Source organism: Athene noctua, chromosome 13, assembly GCF_965140245.1.
Source record: "Athene noctua chromosome 13, bAthNoc1.hap1.1, whole genome shotgun sequence".
NCBI classification, from domain to species: Eukaryota; Metazoa; Chordata; class Aves; order Strigiformes; family Strigidae; genus Athene; species Athene noctua.
This window is the reverse complement of record NC_134049.1, coordinates 4,470,594-4,489,563: the sequence shown is the minus strand read 5'-3', so window position 1 is coordinate 4,489,563 and position 18,970 is coordinate 4,470,594. Positions and strand designations below refer to the sequence as shown.

At 36.8% G+C, this 18,970-nt stretch overlaps 1 protein-coding gene across 5 annotated transcripts in view; it reads right to left on the bottom strand.

The window, feature by feature from the left end:
* Window positions 1–18,970, bottom strand: part of GALK2 (galactokinase 2) — a 49,752-nt gene that overhangs the window by 27,635 nt on the left and 3,147 nt on the right. For 3 of the 5 annotated variants that reach the window (XM_074917122.1, XM_074917125.1, XM_074917124.1), the window contains 3 exons: window positions 17,588–17,711; window positions 11,938–12,028; window positions 8,970–9,116 (listed from right to left, as the gene is read on the bottom strand). In XM_074917122.1, the coding sequence (XP_074773223.1) occupies window positions 8,970–9,116; window positions 11,938–12,028; window positions 17,588–17,711 (362 nt within the window). The remainder of the gene's footprint in view (window positions 1–8,969; window positions 9,117–11,937; window positions 12,029–17,587; window positions 17,712–18,970) is intronic. The other 2 variants (XM_074917126.1, XM_074917127.1) reach the window with 2 other exon arrangements.

The following is an 18,970-nucleotide window of genomic DNA, read 5'->3' as shown; positions in this document are numbered from 1 at the left end:
AGATCACTTCGAGCCAGCCACAAAACACAACTAGTTCTACGCACCCAAGACTCATTAGCATGTTTTTTCCATCCCTAAAGCAGTATTTCAAAAACACTAATAAATCATAATTTAAGTCTTCACAGAATTTTACATACTTTACTTTAAAAGCATTCCTATAAGGCTGCTGTTATCTTCAATTTAGAGACAGCACAGATATTTACATGATTTGTTCAAAGTCATGTGAATCAGTCGCAAAGCTGAAATGAGAATTCAAAACCCTCCCTACTTCCAGTATTGTGGCTTATTTCTCTAGAGTTTGGTCTTAGAGAAACCTTTTCAGGGTGGGTTTAAAATCCTTTTAAGGCGATGGTAATGAAAATTGGAACAAAAAGATACTAAAATCAAACTAAAAATGGGTCTGAACAGTAGCGTTATGATTCTAGAAAAAACCGACTTAATCAGACATATCAAAAATTGCCAACTTTCTACGATCCACACATGCTACTGCCTTCCAAATTTCTGTATTATTGTTCCAGGAGCTTGTTCCAACAGGACTGGCTAGACCAGGTCATCTTTTGTGAATAACTGTCATGCAGACAGTAAGTCCTAAACTGTCATCTACACTATTAAATAAGCAAAGTGATATATTTAATGGAGTAATTAAAAAAAAGTAAAGCTCAAACATCAGGAAATGTTTCCTTTGATCTTGTCCCCCCCAAAAAAAAACCCTATCCAGCAAACAAAGTGTATTATAATGCCCATGAGTAAGTAAGGGGTTGTCAGCTAACTAAAATTCATTAGAAGATTTGGGTCAGAATAAAATTCTGGAATATATTAATATTAAAGCAGCCTTTGTGGGTCAAACCAATGCCACTTCTAGTTCTGTATCTTGTACCTGAAAGTGGGCTCTTAGTATGGACCAAAGGCCAAGTACAGATATTTTCTCAGACGTTATTTTTTAATAAAGAGCTTCCTGAGATGAATGTGAACTCTGCACACTTAAGTTACCAACAGTGGATTTCTTATACATGAACTTGTCCAGGCTCCCTTTTAACTCATTCAAAATTTAACCTGTAGAACATCGAGTAACAAGGACTTTTACAACCTGTCAGATCTCCTTTTGTGGATTATTAACGTTCACCTGACTAGCTTCATTTAATAGCTTCTGGCTCTTATAATGTGAGGGGCAATGAACAACTGATTCCTATCCACTCCATCAGTTACATTCATCATTTTATGGACCTCTGTCACTTCCTCCAAGTGCCTTTTTCCAGAGTCCCAGCTTACTTTTACAAAGGTCATTCTGCACCTTTGATCATCCATGTGGCTTTTCCCTGAATCTTTTTCAGTCTATCTTGGTTGGTAAGAAAGGAGAGAGGCAGACTTTAAGCTTTTCTTAAGACTACCTTAGAGAAAATGTCACTGTATTTTCTGCTATTTTTTATGTGGCAAATAAGCCACGTAAAATGTGTGTTAATTAGTGTTGACACAGACATACGGTAATGCAACCTTAATCAGTTCAGCACTACTTTCCACCTCTTTCACTGAGGTTACCGTCCTGACACCACAGTCAACGGGAAAGATTATGTGATCACACTTCAGCCACTCCTGTGCCAAGTCCCTTTGTTTAAGCCTGCTTTGCAGGGACATGGTTGAAGCAAACTGTTCCCTTCTGCTGACTGTAGTGAGGTCTGTAACAATGAGCAATAATAAGCAGGAAAGCTGGGATGGAAACTCAAGTATCTGACGTTAGTCTAGCAGTACCCTGAGCTATTTTGTACAACTGGTCTGTCCTGCCTCTGAACATGGGAGAGGGATGAGCGTAACATGACAGTAGTAGTAGCTGGTAGGTGAGTTAAACCTTCAAGTCTCCCTTGTGATCTCTCAAGAAACACTAAATATTGCAGCTTTTGAATGCCAGACCCAATATGATACATACAAACACAAACAGGACTTTCACAGCTGTTGGCAAGTACACATGCCAGGTTGGCTGTGCTTCCATGGGAGATGTTTAGTATCATGCGTTACATGATATAGTAAGGTTTTTTTGTTGTTTATCCAAAAAAAAAAAAGATACAACAGTACATGAGAATATCCATAATTAAAACTATACAAAGCAACATCATTAGGAGTAGAATCTCAGTGCATACAATTCACTCACGTGCCTAATGAGCATAAAGAAATTTATGTGAAGTAATGATCTGTTTAAGGAAACTGCTGTCTCTCAAGGATTTCAAAACTGAACTCTTAGGTTTTAGACGCCTTTAGTTGGAGCATATGGAAACATCTAAAACTAAAAATGTACAAAAAATGTATTTTTTTTTTTCAGGCTGTTCCTTTTCAGAAGCTTAATTCTAAACTCTGCTCAGAGTGTATCCTATTGCAGAAGGCAGTGCATACTGGTTTGTCTACCAGGCAACTGGCCCCCATGTGCAGACCTAGGCTAGCCTTTGATCTAAGAGCTCTACTAACTACCTCTGCTTTTTGTTTGAAACAATTTAAGGTTCTCCCTGATAAGGAGAAAGTCAATCTTAGGTTACAAAGAAAGAAATTACTACTACTTAAATCTGTTTTATCTTTGAGCTACAAGATTTCCTATCCAGCATGCAGAAAGTCTAATCTGGGAAATCATATTAGTGGAGATATAATTTAGTCTGACAAAGAAGGCTTGTGATTTTTTATTATTAGTTGCCTTATGCATAGTTACTCTAGATGGAGAGATTTCTTGTAATAAGAACTCATCAATAGCTCTGCATCATGTTACCTTGTTTGGGATTTTTAATTGAAAAAGTGGGTTTTCAGTAAAATGATACTTTTCACTAGTTTGTATTTTTCTCAGCTTGTTTATATTTCAATATGAAACATTTAAAATTCAGGGTTTGATTTTCAACTGAGTATTTTTGGTCTTTCGAAAATGCTGAAGAACTGATAAAAGAATATTTTTCTGCCTGTTTCCAAGCACAATCCAACACTGTATTAGATTTGGCCACATACACCCTGATACTTCCACAGCATGATAAATTATGAACCACCCAATACAGCTCATTTGATTCTGTTATCCCATCATTTACGTTGGTTTCTCTCAGTTTGATGTTGTTTATCAATAACATGAACATGAAGGCTTAAATGTACAAAGGTATTTAGGCATCCAAAGAATAATGAAAGTGAACACATGATTGCTTACTTATAAAAAAATTTCTAAAAATAGAAACCTAAAGAATTATCTGAGTGAGAACAGATAAGGGAGTTTCACCTTTAACAGTCCCCTTGCTCACAAAGAGGCCAAGGGCCAACTGCTCTGATTTTCACTCATGCAGTGGGCCTGGACAGTCTGTAAATTGTGACAGAATTTGTCCCTATATAACTGTCACTGTCAATATGTTCCATACCAGTGATCAATCCCTTTCAGTCTCACATAGACCTTTAAAGAAGTAAACCTGTGTAAGATTAAACCCCTTAAAAGAGTAAGACAATTAGTGAGTAGGAGACAGGCAAGTATTTGTTAGTAAAACAGAATTAGTGTTGCTTAGTATTTTTTTGGAACAGCTCACCCTACATTACCCAGAAACTTGATAGAGACAAATCCAGAATGACAGCAGCCAAAATAAAGCAACCTTCTTTATAAAATGATAGTATTAAATTACATCTGCCTCAGTGGTTTTATATAAGTTTATTTTGGCCAAAGTTAAACGTGCTAGATTTTCTATTTATAACAATGCAGGAGTGGTGATAGCTAATCTTTAAAATCAAAACCCATTTTTCTTCCTATATTAAATTTTATTGTTTGTGAAGGGAAGCTCTGTGAAGAAAATACATTCATTAATATGACTTATTTTTAGACTGTCATTTTCAGTGCTCCAAAAGTCTCTTAAGCATGCATATTTAACTAGCTGAAGTATTTAAACATGTCTTGAGCCAAAAGTCCTGTGCGTACACTTCATCTCTTTGTGGCAATACAGGAATGGTTGCCCAGTGCACATTCATTAACATTTTGTCAGTTTAATCTGAACAGTCATAATTGGTCTGCTGCTTCCCTTTATAACAAATAATGTTGGTCGTTTTACAGAAAATTTAGTGTAGATTTTCTGTTAAATTCCACACAGTTTGGTTCACAGCACACAGGACTGAAAACAGAGAAGAAGCATTTATAGATAAAGATTATTTTACACTAAGAAGAAACGACTCTCCATCACTTAAGCCATATTTAAAGTCTAGTTACATGGTGAATTTTTTTTTTCAATCTGTGCGTGTTTTGTATATATCTATGAAAACAACTTCTGAAATATAAGGCACCATGTTTCATTTATTAAGGTATAAAATGGAGCCCAAATTTTGAGGATATTTTTACCAACAGGAATGTCCTTATTTTTAGTATCTGGTCTTGACTAGGAATAGATTGCTGAAAGTTACCATCTGCTTCCAGTTTGCATACAAAAATCCCAATTAGCTAAACTTCATATATGTTCTGCAAGGTAATTATGCTTACTTTTTTGCAAAATGGAAAAATATTTGTCAGATAGTATCTGGATGTCCTCATAAACACTGCAATCTTAGCTTAGCTTCATCTGCACTCTAACATGCTCAAATACAAGGTTATCAATTTGGTTGATGAGAGATTATGGCCTTTGATTACCACTGCTCTGAAGTACTCTGTTTCCCCTTGATTACAAACACACATAGTCAAACTTAACAAGTTAAAGAACCCTAGTTTTTAATTCCACAGGGAGAAAGGAATTTTAACATTTCTCAATATTCACAGTATTTAAAATACAATATATACTGGTTTTTGTGTAAGCCATTTGAGTTTCTCATATAAATAACCTGAGCATGCGTCTATCAAACATTTTGGATGCAGCAATATTATAAAATAATCCTAATCAGTATTATCAGCACGTTATTAATTTCAAAATCACACAATCAGTATGAATATTCACAGATTTTCTTGCCACGTAGCTAGATATTAAAGCCCTATTGCACATCAGAAAAATGACTAGGAAGTGGTAACTTGTTAAATTAAAGCCCTTTCCTTATTATATACAGGCTTCAGAAACAAAGTGGAAAGGATTTCAGTTGGTCTATCTATTCTCACACTCGAATTCATCTGAGCCATAGTTTGAGAAAATTGAAGCCAATGGACACTGTGCCATTACAGATTAGATTTAGGTCCTTTATTTATCATTCTATCTGACTTAGATTTTTCTCAGTTTAGATAGAGCCAAATATAATTCTACTTCCTATGTTCAACATTTCACATCAAATTAAATAAACCCTATTCACTTTTGATCTGTTTTTCCCAATAAGTATGTGCACAGCTGCCCAGCCTTGAGCAACCAAAAAAATGTTAGGGTGGCTGAACAGAATTTAGTACCACAAGATTTAACATTTGGACAGCAACACTATCATCACATCTTTCAAGTAAATCTAGTTATTCAAAAGTACTAAGTGATTTTCTGTACTCATTAATTGCTACCATGAAACACAAAGCTGGGACAATTTAGAGCATTATTCTATTTCCTTTACAAAAAGTATCTTCTCCTGATGAAAAGTTGTACAAAAGATTGATTTTGTAACAGTAAAATAAAAATCACTTTAAAATCAAAAGCTAATACTGAGCATTGCTGTTCTTTGAGTGATGCCAACACAGTCTTAGACTGGTATCCTGTTTGGAGGAGAAAAATGGATTCTTTTTAAAGATCGCATTCTAAATTTTCCATCTTGTTATTTGAATGCTATTGCACTGCTGCAACTGGTTAGCACTGCACATCTGGCTGAATTGTCTTGGACTGGTATTTTCCCTAAACTATTGTGTATGTGTGTGATGGGTTTTCAAAAAAAATACTGTATGCACACTGAAACAATGCCCTATTGCAGACTGCTACACACAATAATTAGTGAGAGCATTTTTTTTTTTTCTGATTTTGTTTTCAACGTCAAAAAAGTGCTATTTTTAAAGTAAGCCACCATGAAATTCTAGCCATGCTTTTACAATATTTTTCTTTCTGTTTTTTTTTGGCTCTTAATCTCATAGGCCAAACTTCACACTGGAAGTGTTATCTCATAAAAGCTCTGAAGTACAATGATTTTTACTCTACAGCTACTATTTTAAACATATTTATCAAGAAAAAGAGCATATAACTCAAATATTCTCATAAAAATAGTTTCACAGAAACAAAACAGATAAATGTTCCATTCAGTAAAAGGTCAATTTTTCATAACTTTGGCTACAGAAGCCCTACAGTTCAGCCAAATTTGATTCCAAAGCCAAAAGTTTCTATGTTCTGCTGCTACAGACCATCTTATTAAGATTTTGCAGAACCCATCAGTCTAATGAGGGGCAAAAAGTCAATCCTTTCTCATAAAATTACCGCCATGACCAAATATTGTTACTTATAAATACTACCATTTACAACTTTCACAACTCTTAGGCATTTGGGGAAAAAAAAAAAAAGGAGAGAAGTAAAGCAATATTTCTTCTTTAAAAATAAACAAACACATAAATATCCAGAGCCCTAAAAACACAAGGTCCTGGTTTGCTTTCTAGTAGAAAGGTTCTGGAAAGCCCCTATTTCTGGTCAGCTAAGAATTCCCCTGCCATGGGGGAGCGCCCAGCTGATACACAGCCAGCATTACTGGATCCTGCACAGATACCATTTGACACCAGCACAGGATACATTAGGAGCTGGAAAGAGCGGCCAGAGCACGTTTTATACTTCTGAGGGCTCACATCTTACATTGCTCTAATTTATATTCAGACTAGCTCTGCCTTATACAAGGCAGTTCTGCAAGGCTAAGCATAAATTCAGTGCAACAGAGAATCTGGATTTAGCTAGATATAAGAGGTCTCTAATGCTAAATCATAAATTAGCCAAGAACACTGAACCTGTTTTTACTGTCCTGTAAGGTTTGGGGAAACTTAGAGCCTGGACAAAAGTAATCAGTCTTCAGACCTCTCATCCTCTGTCTTAACCACCACAACCAGGTGTCGGTCTATGCAAGCACACAAAACCTTGGGTATGTTCTTAACTGCACCTATGTTGGCTATTGGGAATCCTCATCTGTACATTAATTGCTCATTTTTCATCACAAGTGCAAAATATTTGGCTGCAGACATCAGGATTTCCGTACAGAAATGTGCAATTGTGTCTCTTCTGTTTGTCCAACTATATTTGAGACACAAGACTAACTTTCAGCACATTTTCCAACCAGCAAGCAAGAGATATTTTGGGTTGATTGAACAGGACGCATGAGGAGAAGGAAAGACATTCAGTGAGTCTCTGTCTTCCTTCTGCTCCTCCCCAAGTTTCTATGAAAATGCCAAAAAGAGTTTTGCACCTTTCTTTAGAACAGGTCTGGCTTAACGCCGGCCAGTACTCCCAAGCCATGTGTAAATTCAGCTCAAGATACACACTGTATCATTTATTCTCTCAAGAAAGCTGTGCAGTATTTCTTGGAATAATGAAAACCTGGCTTCTGGTTTTCCAGATACAGATTTCTACTACCTAGTAAAATGTGGGCTTTCTGACCTCTGTCAGTTTTATGGATTTTGCAGATAGCCAGTTTCTGAACACATGATCTCCAGTGATTTTGATCAGTAGTTCCCAAGCTTAGCTCATTTGGTTACCACCAACAGAGATGGCGCTGACCATCTATGCAAAACCAGAAGCTTCTTGCCAGGCCAGGTCCATATGTATAAAAAAGCACGTCTGTCACCTCCAACCTTCTTACTGCAAAGTCTCGTCCATCAAAGTGGGATCCTCAATTCCATGTTTTCATCTACCAGTGCACTATATGTCTTCCTCACAAACTAGAGCCTCTGTTACGTGTCCAATCCCTCACTCACCTTCTGACCCCACTCACACCAACACAAAACAGGGTGGTGTTGACTGTAGCCACATCCTCCTACATAAAAAAGCCACCCTTTCTCACCAACCCTGCTTCTTTCTGCCCAAACTAACGCTGCTTGGTACCTTCCCGAAGCAAGCACTGTGAGCTGTGCAACGTGGAATGGAGCACTGACTGCCGAGTGGATTGCTGCAGCTGCAGCTACGCAGAGAAGCAACTCACAATTGATCTGCAAAACCCTTCTGCGTGGATCTGTTTACCTCATGGCTCAGATAAGTGCTTGTATACAAGCACAGTTAACAGCTACCATCATGATGTACCACTTTAAGTTGGCTTTGAACCACAATTTGGGAATGTCTGCCTTAGACAATAGGCACAAATATGCATACAGTCACATTTAGATCTGTTCTCTTCCTGACGATGTTCTAATTTAAGATCCTAGTTTCACTTAACCAGACATTTTTACTGGAGAGAACTTCATTCCCATATGGCACCTTCAAGGACGATGACTCCTCCAGAAATTTGTATTACATGAGCCAAATTCTACTAACAGTTGTACTGCTAACAGGTCACATATTTGGGGTTTGTTTTTAGACTAATGTTTGTTTAAAAAAGTGAGGAATACATTTTGGATTGTAAATACATTCATTCCAAAAAAACTGTGAAGAGAATAAGCAGAGTCAGATGGAAGAATTTTACCTCTACTTTGTGCTGATTATATAATTTATCAAGAAATTGTTCCACAGGCCTCCAGCAGATGCTCTGCTGTTAAAGCCATGAAAAGTCATTCAGGGAGAGGGTAAAGGCCTCGGGGGTGTGGTCCACATGCTTCAGCACATATATCCTCAGTCCTGGCCTGCAGATAGCACATCTGGTCCAGGCATGGACCTGATGGTTGGCCAAAATACAGGCTTACAATAATGCTCCTTTTTTCAGCTTTAATGTAAGCCTGCTTTCTTGCCAAATTCAAATCCTGCCAAAATTTGGCCAAAGATGTTTGCTCAATTGTGCAATATCTTAAGTTTATATCCAACAACTCTTTGCAAAAACAATTGTATCGTGTTTTTAATGTTTACAGGCATTAACAATATTTAATTTTAAGTAGAATTTTACTGCTGACACTCTCGTGTTTTACAGTAAATTACCTTAGAGAGGGTTTTTCCATTAGCTCTTAGTGTCACGAGTCCTGCACAGCACACCAAAGCACTGGAGCTAGAGAGACCAGAACTTGGAGGGATGGTTCCATCTAGCAGACAATTCATTCCAGTTGGGTTATTAAGACCAAAATGTTCCTAACAATGAAAAAATAAACAATCTGAGTTTCAAGTACAGACAGGCTCAGGCTTGCAATTATCTGATACTTAGAAAGAGAATCTTTCTGTTGAGTTGCTGGAACCAAGGACCTGCTTCTGGTATCTCCAAAATAAAGCAAATTTTCATTCTATTCCTTAAGAACAAAGCCAATGGTAGGGCTTCAGCCAAAGGTATGTCTGCAATTCCTGTACACAAACATATATGAGCTGACAGAACTGTACCCCAAGGAGAATTCAGTATGGGCTAAACGCCCAATAATTTACCAAGCTTCGTGGGTGGGTTTTGCAGCAACTGGCTCTGCTCTGAGCAGCCGTGGTGACAGTACCAGAGGTTACCAATCATTTTATATCCTACTTTTGTCCTTTTCTTCACAGCTCCTCACTTTAAGCTCTTCAGGATGCCTTAAGTCCACTTTATGCTTCACTTCTAATGCTGGCATGTGGCATTAGGGAGCCACATCATGCTGATGGGGAACTAGTAGCCACGCAGCTGTATTCAAAGCCAGATACTCCTATCTCCTTGAAGCACCCACAGGACTGACACTGAGAAAACCACAGTGGTACTTGAAGGACATGTGGCTTTAGGAGGCACAAAGACACACCTACCAGCAGAGATGGTCTCTGTCATGCTATTTTTAGAATAAATTTTAAGGTATTTTTACATACATGATAGGTATCACAGATAATACATTTAATTCAAAAGTCATAAATCCTCGTATACATGCTCTTTTAATTACTCTTTAGTTGCTTTGTCTTTTTATTTATAATGACTTTAATATAAATTTCTCTCTGTTGTTAGTTTGAAATAAACATGCAGTACTTATTAAAAAATCATTGCATGTATACGGGGGGTATATGAATAGCTACAGATTTGTATGTCAATACTATATTACAACGTCAGTAATCAGAAAAAATGGCAGTGTTTCCATAAAGAAATGCCCACTTTCAAAAGATTTCTACTACTTTTCCTGAAACAACTTCAACCATAAATATGAATGGTAGAGATCAGCAAACACAAAGAGCCTCCTTTAATCTCTTCTACCATCACTTCAAATTATTTTAAATTTCCCTTTCTACAAATATAGAGGAATTCATACCTAAAATACTATCGCTGCCCATGAAGAACACTAGACAGGCTTGTTCAAAAACAGAAAATGCTTGAGTAACCAGAAACTGATCCACAGTTTCTGGATTGTCTTGAATGTGAATCAGGCTTGCAAACTTATCACGCGATGTTTAAATAGAAAACGTACTTCAATTTCAAAAATGAAAATGGACTTTGCCAAGTTCCGCAATAGTTCTGTCCCAAAAGGATAGCATGTTCAACTTAATATAAACAGATTATCCCGCTGGACCCTCTGAGTACTTGTATTTCAGTGTTTCTTAAGTCTGCAACATTTATGCTTATTTTCTGCCAGTGCTAGAGTCTGCAAACCTGCTTTGCAAATTAACCTTCAAGTATGAAAGCTTGTCCTTAGGAAACAAATCTCAGTAGCAGACTGCAAAATAAATAAAGTCAATTGGTCATGCTAGCCTTAATACAAGAAAGGATATATTGTAAAAGAAACCTAATCTATATCTCTACAGTCAATGCTATTTAAATGCCTGAATTACTGAGCAATACAAAATGGCAAGTACTCACGTTACTGCAAACGTATGTAATTTATTGGGGTCTAAACACAGGGGTCTGTTTAGGAACTGTGGATTATCATAAAGGGATTTGAGGCACTGATACAGGCAATACTGTATTTTGAAGACTCTGATGGCAGGTCTGAGGCAGGCTTTGCTGGCTGTCTGCAGTCCTTATCTACTGGATCATTCTGGGGGTGACCTAAAGGGCCTATCCGGAGGCAAACTTCTTGTGCTTTAAAAAGCACATTTACCCATAATTTGGGCTGGCTGTGGTGACCTGTTCCTGACCTAGCCATCACTGTTTATCCCATCTGCCCTTCCAGAAATATCACTGGATTGACATAGAGCTGAGAAGTCACCATGTTTTTTCCTCAAAGGGCCATGAATCACCTGCAAACAGCAGGTGAGATTTATAGGAAGCCTCAGTTGTGGGTTCAGGCTGCCTCCCAGGACAGCACTTGGTTTCACAAGCAGTTCAGTCTTCAAGTGAGTCTGGAGACAGGCTAGCTCACAAAGGAAAATGTCTGTTCAGTGTTCCTGCCTTTACTCTAAGTGTGCTGTTTCCTGCATAGCTGCACTCAGGAAATTTTGAAAATCCCATTCAAATTCCACACGCTGAAAATCTGGATAATTAATAGTTCTTTCTGGAATATTTCTTCTCAATGCTTTTTACTTACTTTTTACATTTTCTTTTGCCTACTGCATGAGTCAGCTTCACTCAGCTGTTGTGCACAAGTTGCAGGTTTCCAACATTAATGGAAATCAATTTTTTTTTAAATATCTCCATAGGAAGAAAAGGACTAAAATACGATCTTTGTGTCTTGACAGACAAGCCTCCAAACTTTTTAGAAGCAAATTTTAATCAGATTATTCCACTGGATACCATTCTTTTTAACTTCAAAATACAGAAATGTCATCTTGATAATGAGTTTGATCATGACTTTACTAAATAAATACTTGCTATTGTAATTTATGTAATAAAAATGAAAATAGTACTCTGCAAATATTTTAAAACAAACCACTCATATCTCCTCTTCAAATTTTAACATAAAAAAACTGTATGTCAAGAAAAGCTATAAAACGCAAGGAAATATTTTGAGGGTGGATAGGTACACCTGGAGTATTTAACTTCCACATTTATTTAATAAATTAAATGGATTTGGCTTACCTGAATACCCTTCATTCCACACTGGAAGTAGTTATGCCACTGAGGTTTGGTTTTGTTAATCTGAATGTTATTAACACTAGTACTGAAATCCCTGCAAAAACAGAAAAACCTTGAGGCTTTAACTTGTCAGTAAATTTAGTTTGAAAAAACGTGGCTTATTACTGCCACCTGCTGATGAACAAAAACATTTCAATGTTTATTTTTTTCAGTGCAATGGTTTTCCCTTTTTTTTTGCACAGATCTTACTTATTAATCGATTCTATAAGGATATTTTAGCTAAAAGCATAATAATTTTTGCTTAAGTTGTAGAATTTATTAAATAAATTCACAAATTAAGCTGCCTCTGGCATCCTTAAGGCAGCATGCCTTCTGTCACAGGTGTGTATGTTCTCTTGATCTGTTAGAGAAGTGAAAATCTAAATAATTGTGCCTGTCAAAGCTAGAATAGATATAAATACACTTCAGGGTCTCTGGTGATCCCTGATGAGGAATTCATTATCTTCGCTATGAATGGCACTCCATTAAAACAGGCCTAATGCTGTAAAATTACATTATGTATTTTACAACATATAATTAGCAAAATTTACTTTAAAATAGTTTATGTATTTCCTCCAGAATAACTCTGAAAATGGTTCTCCTACTCCCTTCTTCATTTCAAAATAATAAAAATGGGGAGTCTAAATGTTCCTAAAGAAACTAATGCTACAGATAGGTGCTGTCAAAATGGGCATGGAGTGATGCGCAGAGGCCTCAGAGGAGCAATCACCAACAAGTGCAGATTGTTTAGAAGTCTGTACTGTTGATGCCCAGTAACTCTATCTACTGATATCACCACAGCAGATGCCCAACACAGGAAGAGGAAAGGCACTGGGAATGTCAAGAAAAGCTAACAAAAAATACTCATAAGTTGCAGGCTAAACTGTGCTTTACATGGCAAGGTCTGCCAAACAATATGAATAGAGGCAGCTGAATGCCATGGAAATATTTAAATTTAATGGGAATAAAAACACTTTCAAGAAATTCAACCTCAGGTGACAGTCTACAACTCTTAATAGGATGGAATTTTTCATTCTTACACTAGTCTCAGTCTGTATCTGTGAAGTATGTAGGTTAGTGATGTAGGTTAGTTTTTATTTTTATCCAAAATAATGTTGCTAGTTAATACCTGTAATGAATACCAGTGTGAAGGTGGTTTTTTTCAGTATTCTGTTACCTATGAAGAAACACTTATATAATATAAAGCATCTTTACAATCATATAATTGCCTTCAAAGGATGGCTGAAATCTTCACTTTATTCTGGTGCAATTAAAGGCTGCAATTTTTGTCTTACACAACCCCCAAACCCGACAACCAGTGTAAAAATGGACCCACAATCCTGCTTCCTCTTCATATGGTCTACTGTTAGCTATGCTGTAGTGAGCTACTCCACTTGTATTACCAGTCTACAACCTATTTCTATTTCAGTGTTACGTGACACTTTGAAGTATCAACTTAGAAAATACCATTTTGTCCGTTATACATTCACTTTCAATATTCATTACAGTGCAGAAATATCAGATAGTTTAACATATAAATGGCTGTCTTTCCATCTGAACTGTTCAAAACAGTGCCACTTACAGGACTTTATCAACAATGCGGCATCAAAGAACTACAAAGTTAAGTGTCAGAAATTACTGAGGTTTGTAGAGTAACACAAAAGATCTGAAAGGGAGTATTGAGATTAGAATACTAGGACAGTTTGAGAATAGCTGTAAATTCTTCCAATTTAAGATTCATGTGTACTTAGAACAATGTCCCAGAGAATAAAACAACATCATTTTGCTTATGGCTTTTGAATACAATTAAAAAGCCAGAATTACTGGCAAAATAGAAAATGCTTGTCAAAAGTCATCAAGATTCAAAAAATACTGTGTTTGCTTATGCTAGTTTTCTACAATAATCCTAAATTATTATTGTAAAAAAGCAAGGTTGATGGAAGTCAGTGGGTAAAAGTGACTAACAGAGAGCAAATTTGAAGTGCTCTTTCTCTCAAAAATGAGTTCTAAAATATTTTATCTTTGTAATTCTTTTATACACTCAGACAAAGTAAAACTTCAGTGAACAAGAAGACATATTGCATTATTTTATTTGCTGGTTCTCAAGATAAAAGAATTACTTCTTAAAATGCATTTTGCTCATTTCTTCAATCTTTTCTCATAGAAAATGAAAGAAAAATTGGCTTTGATTTTGACAGGTTTCATATGGACATAATTCACACCAACACAGAATGTGAGGCTCTCGAGATCACCAGAATCCTTAAGTCTATTCTTTTATTATCACATTCAGTTTCTTATAAAAAACAATTCCTAAATGCCCAAGCTTTATCTTAAATCAGTACATCTTCAGGCTTGCCTTTGATCCTCCTACTGGAAGTTTGAGAGAAGAACTTTATAATAAAATAAAAAGTTGGGAAAAACATACATTGTCTGTTCTAGCCTTTCTATTTTCAAGGATTCCTGGGAAAGCTTGCCCTTTCTCCAAGGCTAGAGATAAGCATTCCGATTCTTCTGTATAGTTAGAAGAGGTGACTTTTTTGAGTACTGTGAAAGAAACGTGGCTGAGGTGATTTTTACTTCCTGAATAGTAATTAATCCTTATTTTTGGAAGACCAATTTGGCTCTTTCTTACAGAACCTCATTGCCTTGTCAATCTGTTAGTTTATCTGTTTGAGTCTTCTGTAAAAAAAATCTGATTTTAAAAAAAAAAATTTTCAGATTTTGCCACAAGATAGAAACCGATTTATAATTATCATCCTCTAGTATTCCTGAAGGCATCTTGAGAAGTATCATGTCAGATATTCTCTGTACACATACTTCTCAATTACAAAGATGTTAGGTGACGGGGAGGTACAGGGAACTTCAAAAGACTGTAATTTGTGAAAACTGTTTTAGCACAAATAACATAGAAGTCATCTGATCAGTTGGGATGATTTATGATGAAAAACATATAGGGAGTTTTTCTTGCAACCTGTTCTCTGTCCGTTTTTCCTAAAAGTTAACATAAACTGTCAGGGTAGGAGAGGGCTACAGAACTGTTACACATTTTACCAGTTCACAAAACATGAATGAAATAGGAAATAGTGATTCTACAGACATTTATGGTTAGTCCTAGTTCACCAAAGGCCTACATATATGCATTCACCACACGCATAAATCTACCAGTGTAACAGGCTGGAAAAAAAAGATACACTGTCAACAGTTTTGTTATGTGGTGTAACATTCAAAGTGTTGAAAAATACTTCTTTGTTATGAAATTATGGGCATGTTTTAGCTTTGTTTTTAAGCAACAGTGTCTCAACAAAACAGAGATGCTTGTATTCTGGGACGTCTTCTTGGTTTATCATTTAAAACATGATTTCTAACTGAAAGCAGGGCAGATATAAAAATACAGTGCTTGTGTATGCAATTTGAATTCAAAGGCTGTAATTATGGATTTGGTAGGAACTGTATGTACCTTAGGAGAAGGTCATTTCAACTGTGATGTAATGTGCCAAAGCCTAAAGACCAAGTAAAAATGTTTACCTTTCAGTTACTGCTTTATTTAGTATCCATTATACAACTCTTCCTAATCAGAGCCATTATAATTCTTGAACTATTGCCTCTTGCAGAATGACTTTGCAATACAGCTTATGCCCTGTCGGAGGTTGCAACTAAAGAAAGGGAAAAGTCCCACTCATGTATTCCATTTCCTTTCCCCTGCTCACACTGCATGTTCCCATTGTTTACCCCAAGTCAGCTTTAGTGCTGAGTGCATGGCAGTTCAATTCACTAAAATGACAGAAAATTAACCAGGCAAATGGGTGAACTGATGTTAAGAAGCAGGTACAGGGAGACTAGGGGTAAAAGAAGAAAGATATCGCCTTTTGGCAGTGGCAAACTTTTAATTCAGCTCAGCTATAATGTGAAAATATATTCCACAAAGTGAGTGAAAAATATGTATTTGTACTTATAAAAGTAAAAATTCGACTCAACTACGTTAGTCGCAGGCAGCAGCTCAGAACATACCTTTACAACAAACTGAGCTTTAAGCAGGAATATGTGATTAATAGTTCCCACTTTTGGCAGTATGTTCCTGTCCCCGTGCTGCCATACACTGTGCTTTCAAGGAATAATTTACCATTGGCTTAAACCAATGGCTTAATAAAAATAGCTTAAACTAAGCTTGTGCTGATACTGATCTTTGCAAAAGGTCATGTGGATAAGTGACCTGATCTGCACTGCCACGTGTCCTGGTTTCAACTGGGATAGAATTAATTTTTCATCTTAGCAGCTAGAATAGTGCTGTGCTTTGGACTCAGTATGGGATTTGGTATGAGAAAAATGTTGATAATAACACTGATGTTTTCAGTTGTTGGTAAGAGATCAAGGACTCTCCAAACCCCATGTCCTGCCCGTGCACAGGTGTACAAGAGGCTGGGAGGGAGCAGAGCCAGAGCACCAGACCCAATCTGGCCAATTAAATATTCCTTATCATGTAACGTTATGCTCAGTATATAGAGGAGGGGTGGCTGGGAAGGAGGGGGTTTTCTCTCACTTCCAGGATTGTGGTTTTGGGATCTTGGCTTTTTTGGGATCACCCAGCTGGGAACAGGCTGGGTATCAGTCAGCGGGTAGTGAGCAATGACATTGTACATTACCTGTTTGTACTTTCTGTTACTGTCATTATTGTTTTATTTTATTTCAGTTATTAAAGTGCTTTTATCTCAACCTACGAATCTCCCTTTACATCTCCAACTCCCTCCATGGCTGGGCTGGGGTAGGGTGAGCAAGCAGCTGTGTGGTGTTTGGCTGCTGGCTGGGCTCAATCAACAACAGACCTTTTTGGCACCACACACGCACACAAACCCAACACACCATGCAACCACATAACTATGAGTCTGCTACAAGGAAGGAGTCAGAAGAACGTGGCTGAAGTTGGAAAGGATGGCAGGGTTATTTCCCTACGTTCAGCACTTGTGAGACCATTGCTGGAATACTGTGTCCAGTTTTGGGGTTTCCCAATGCACGAATGACACTGGCAAACCACGGAGAGTCCAGCAGGAGGCCATCAAGACGGTTACAAGGGATCTCCAAAGGTCCCTTCCAACCTAAATTAGTCCATGATACTGCAAACAAGCAGCTGTGGAGGAAGTGGAAGAGAGGGAATACAGATAATTTGAGCCAGGATTGTTGCTAAAGCCCTTCTGTTGTGAAAATACAGCCCCGGGTTCTCCAGAGCAGGGGAGCATTAGCTTACATATGCAGTAATTGATTACAAAACATTTTACTCCCTTCTCCAGGAGAGACTGAACTGCTGCCAATCATGGGGATTACGTCAAGAAAAATGAGCTAGAAGAAGGGAAAACAGGACTGCACTTTTACAAAGACTGAAAAATCGGAGGCCTCACAAGAGAAATCTGAACAAATAGGTGGGAGGCAGAAGCAGTGAACCTGTTGCTCTGAACTAATACGCACAGCATAGAGTCAACACGATTCCATCTGCTTATATCGTTCATTTTCCACAATTAAACTCTATATTGCAATGGAAGTTTGTCAGATCTCTGAGAAGTTAACCTGTATTGCAATTGCATAAAGAGGTTCATAAAAGTTAGTGAATAAACAAATTACTTACAAGTACAGAGAATTGGTATTTGCCAGTTGTACAACTTGAGTTTCTACAGGCTCTACTGCAATTAGTATATCTTGTTCTATAGCCATAGGGAGCACAGCATAACCACAGTAGTCTATGTGTTCTCCTGCCAAAGAAACAATTAAAATATTTTGGAATAATTCTTTCTAGAATAGCAGTAACAGGGCTTCTACAGGGCTTCAGTGTTGTTTACTGTACAAGACAATTTCTGAGTCTCAACTCAAGAGTCTCTTATTATCAACTCATATAGTCTCAACTCCTATTATTTAGTTTGAGGTGCATTTCCTCCATTTCATATTACCGTGCAAAAATGTTGTTCTTTAACGATTTTATCCATTCCATCTGTTTATAAATCTTCATATTTTAACATAGGCCTATCAAAATTTAAAAAACACTGTGTAGATTATTGTCCAGCAATGAGATCAGCCACATTATTTGTACACTGTTGTGACAGTACAAAAAGTAAGTTAAATCAATCACATTTAACTGATGACTGGAACAGATAAAGGCACCACATGACTCCTCATTATGTGATCTCCTTAGCCACATTAGGTGATTTATTAGCCACTAGATAAGGCTTGTGGTGGAAATCTTATATTTTATTTTTCATAAAATTTCTGTGCGTTTTTCCAAGAAAGTAGTAATTATATTGAAATAATAATTAATACATTTACATACAACATATAAAGTAACATTCGCATAGAAAAATCTATGCAGTAAACACCCTCTCTCTCGGGAATAATTCCCAGTTAGCATACTCTGTCTATTTAATCTATATGTTCATGCAATTTATTACGATAATAAAAATCATCATTAATTGCACAATGGACTAATTAATTTTCAAAGCTCTGTTTTGAAGGATCTTTTTACTTACAGTGTCTTCAAATGCTTGGGGTTTACTTTATGAATATACAAGAAATTGAGATCTAGGGAGAGCACAATGCTAACATGGAGAAATCTACAAAATAAGGCTGCCACAGAAATACAACTAAGTCCTAAATACAAAATAAATTTGTCTCAGCAGTCTGCCTGTGAATTACGACCAACTGTTCTAAGTTCTGCGGAAACATTTCTATGGATGAGTAAAGAAGAGGAGATGATGGCAGAATCATTTCATGCTTCATCGTATGCACTGCTATGTGGCTGGTTATATTTGATAACTTAAAATGGAATAGGAAAAAATATACTCATTTAATTTGTGGATGCACTGTGCATCAACTACTTTAGATTAGATTTCCAAAGCCTTTCAAAAAACTAGTATCCAGCCATAAGCTGGCAAGTTACTCCAGTTTTCAAAACCATCACTACTGTTTATAAATTTTTTTCCAAAACTGATATTTGAGCGTGAAGTTGTTTATAACGAGG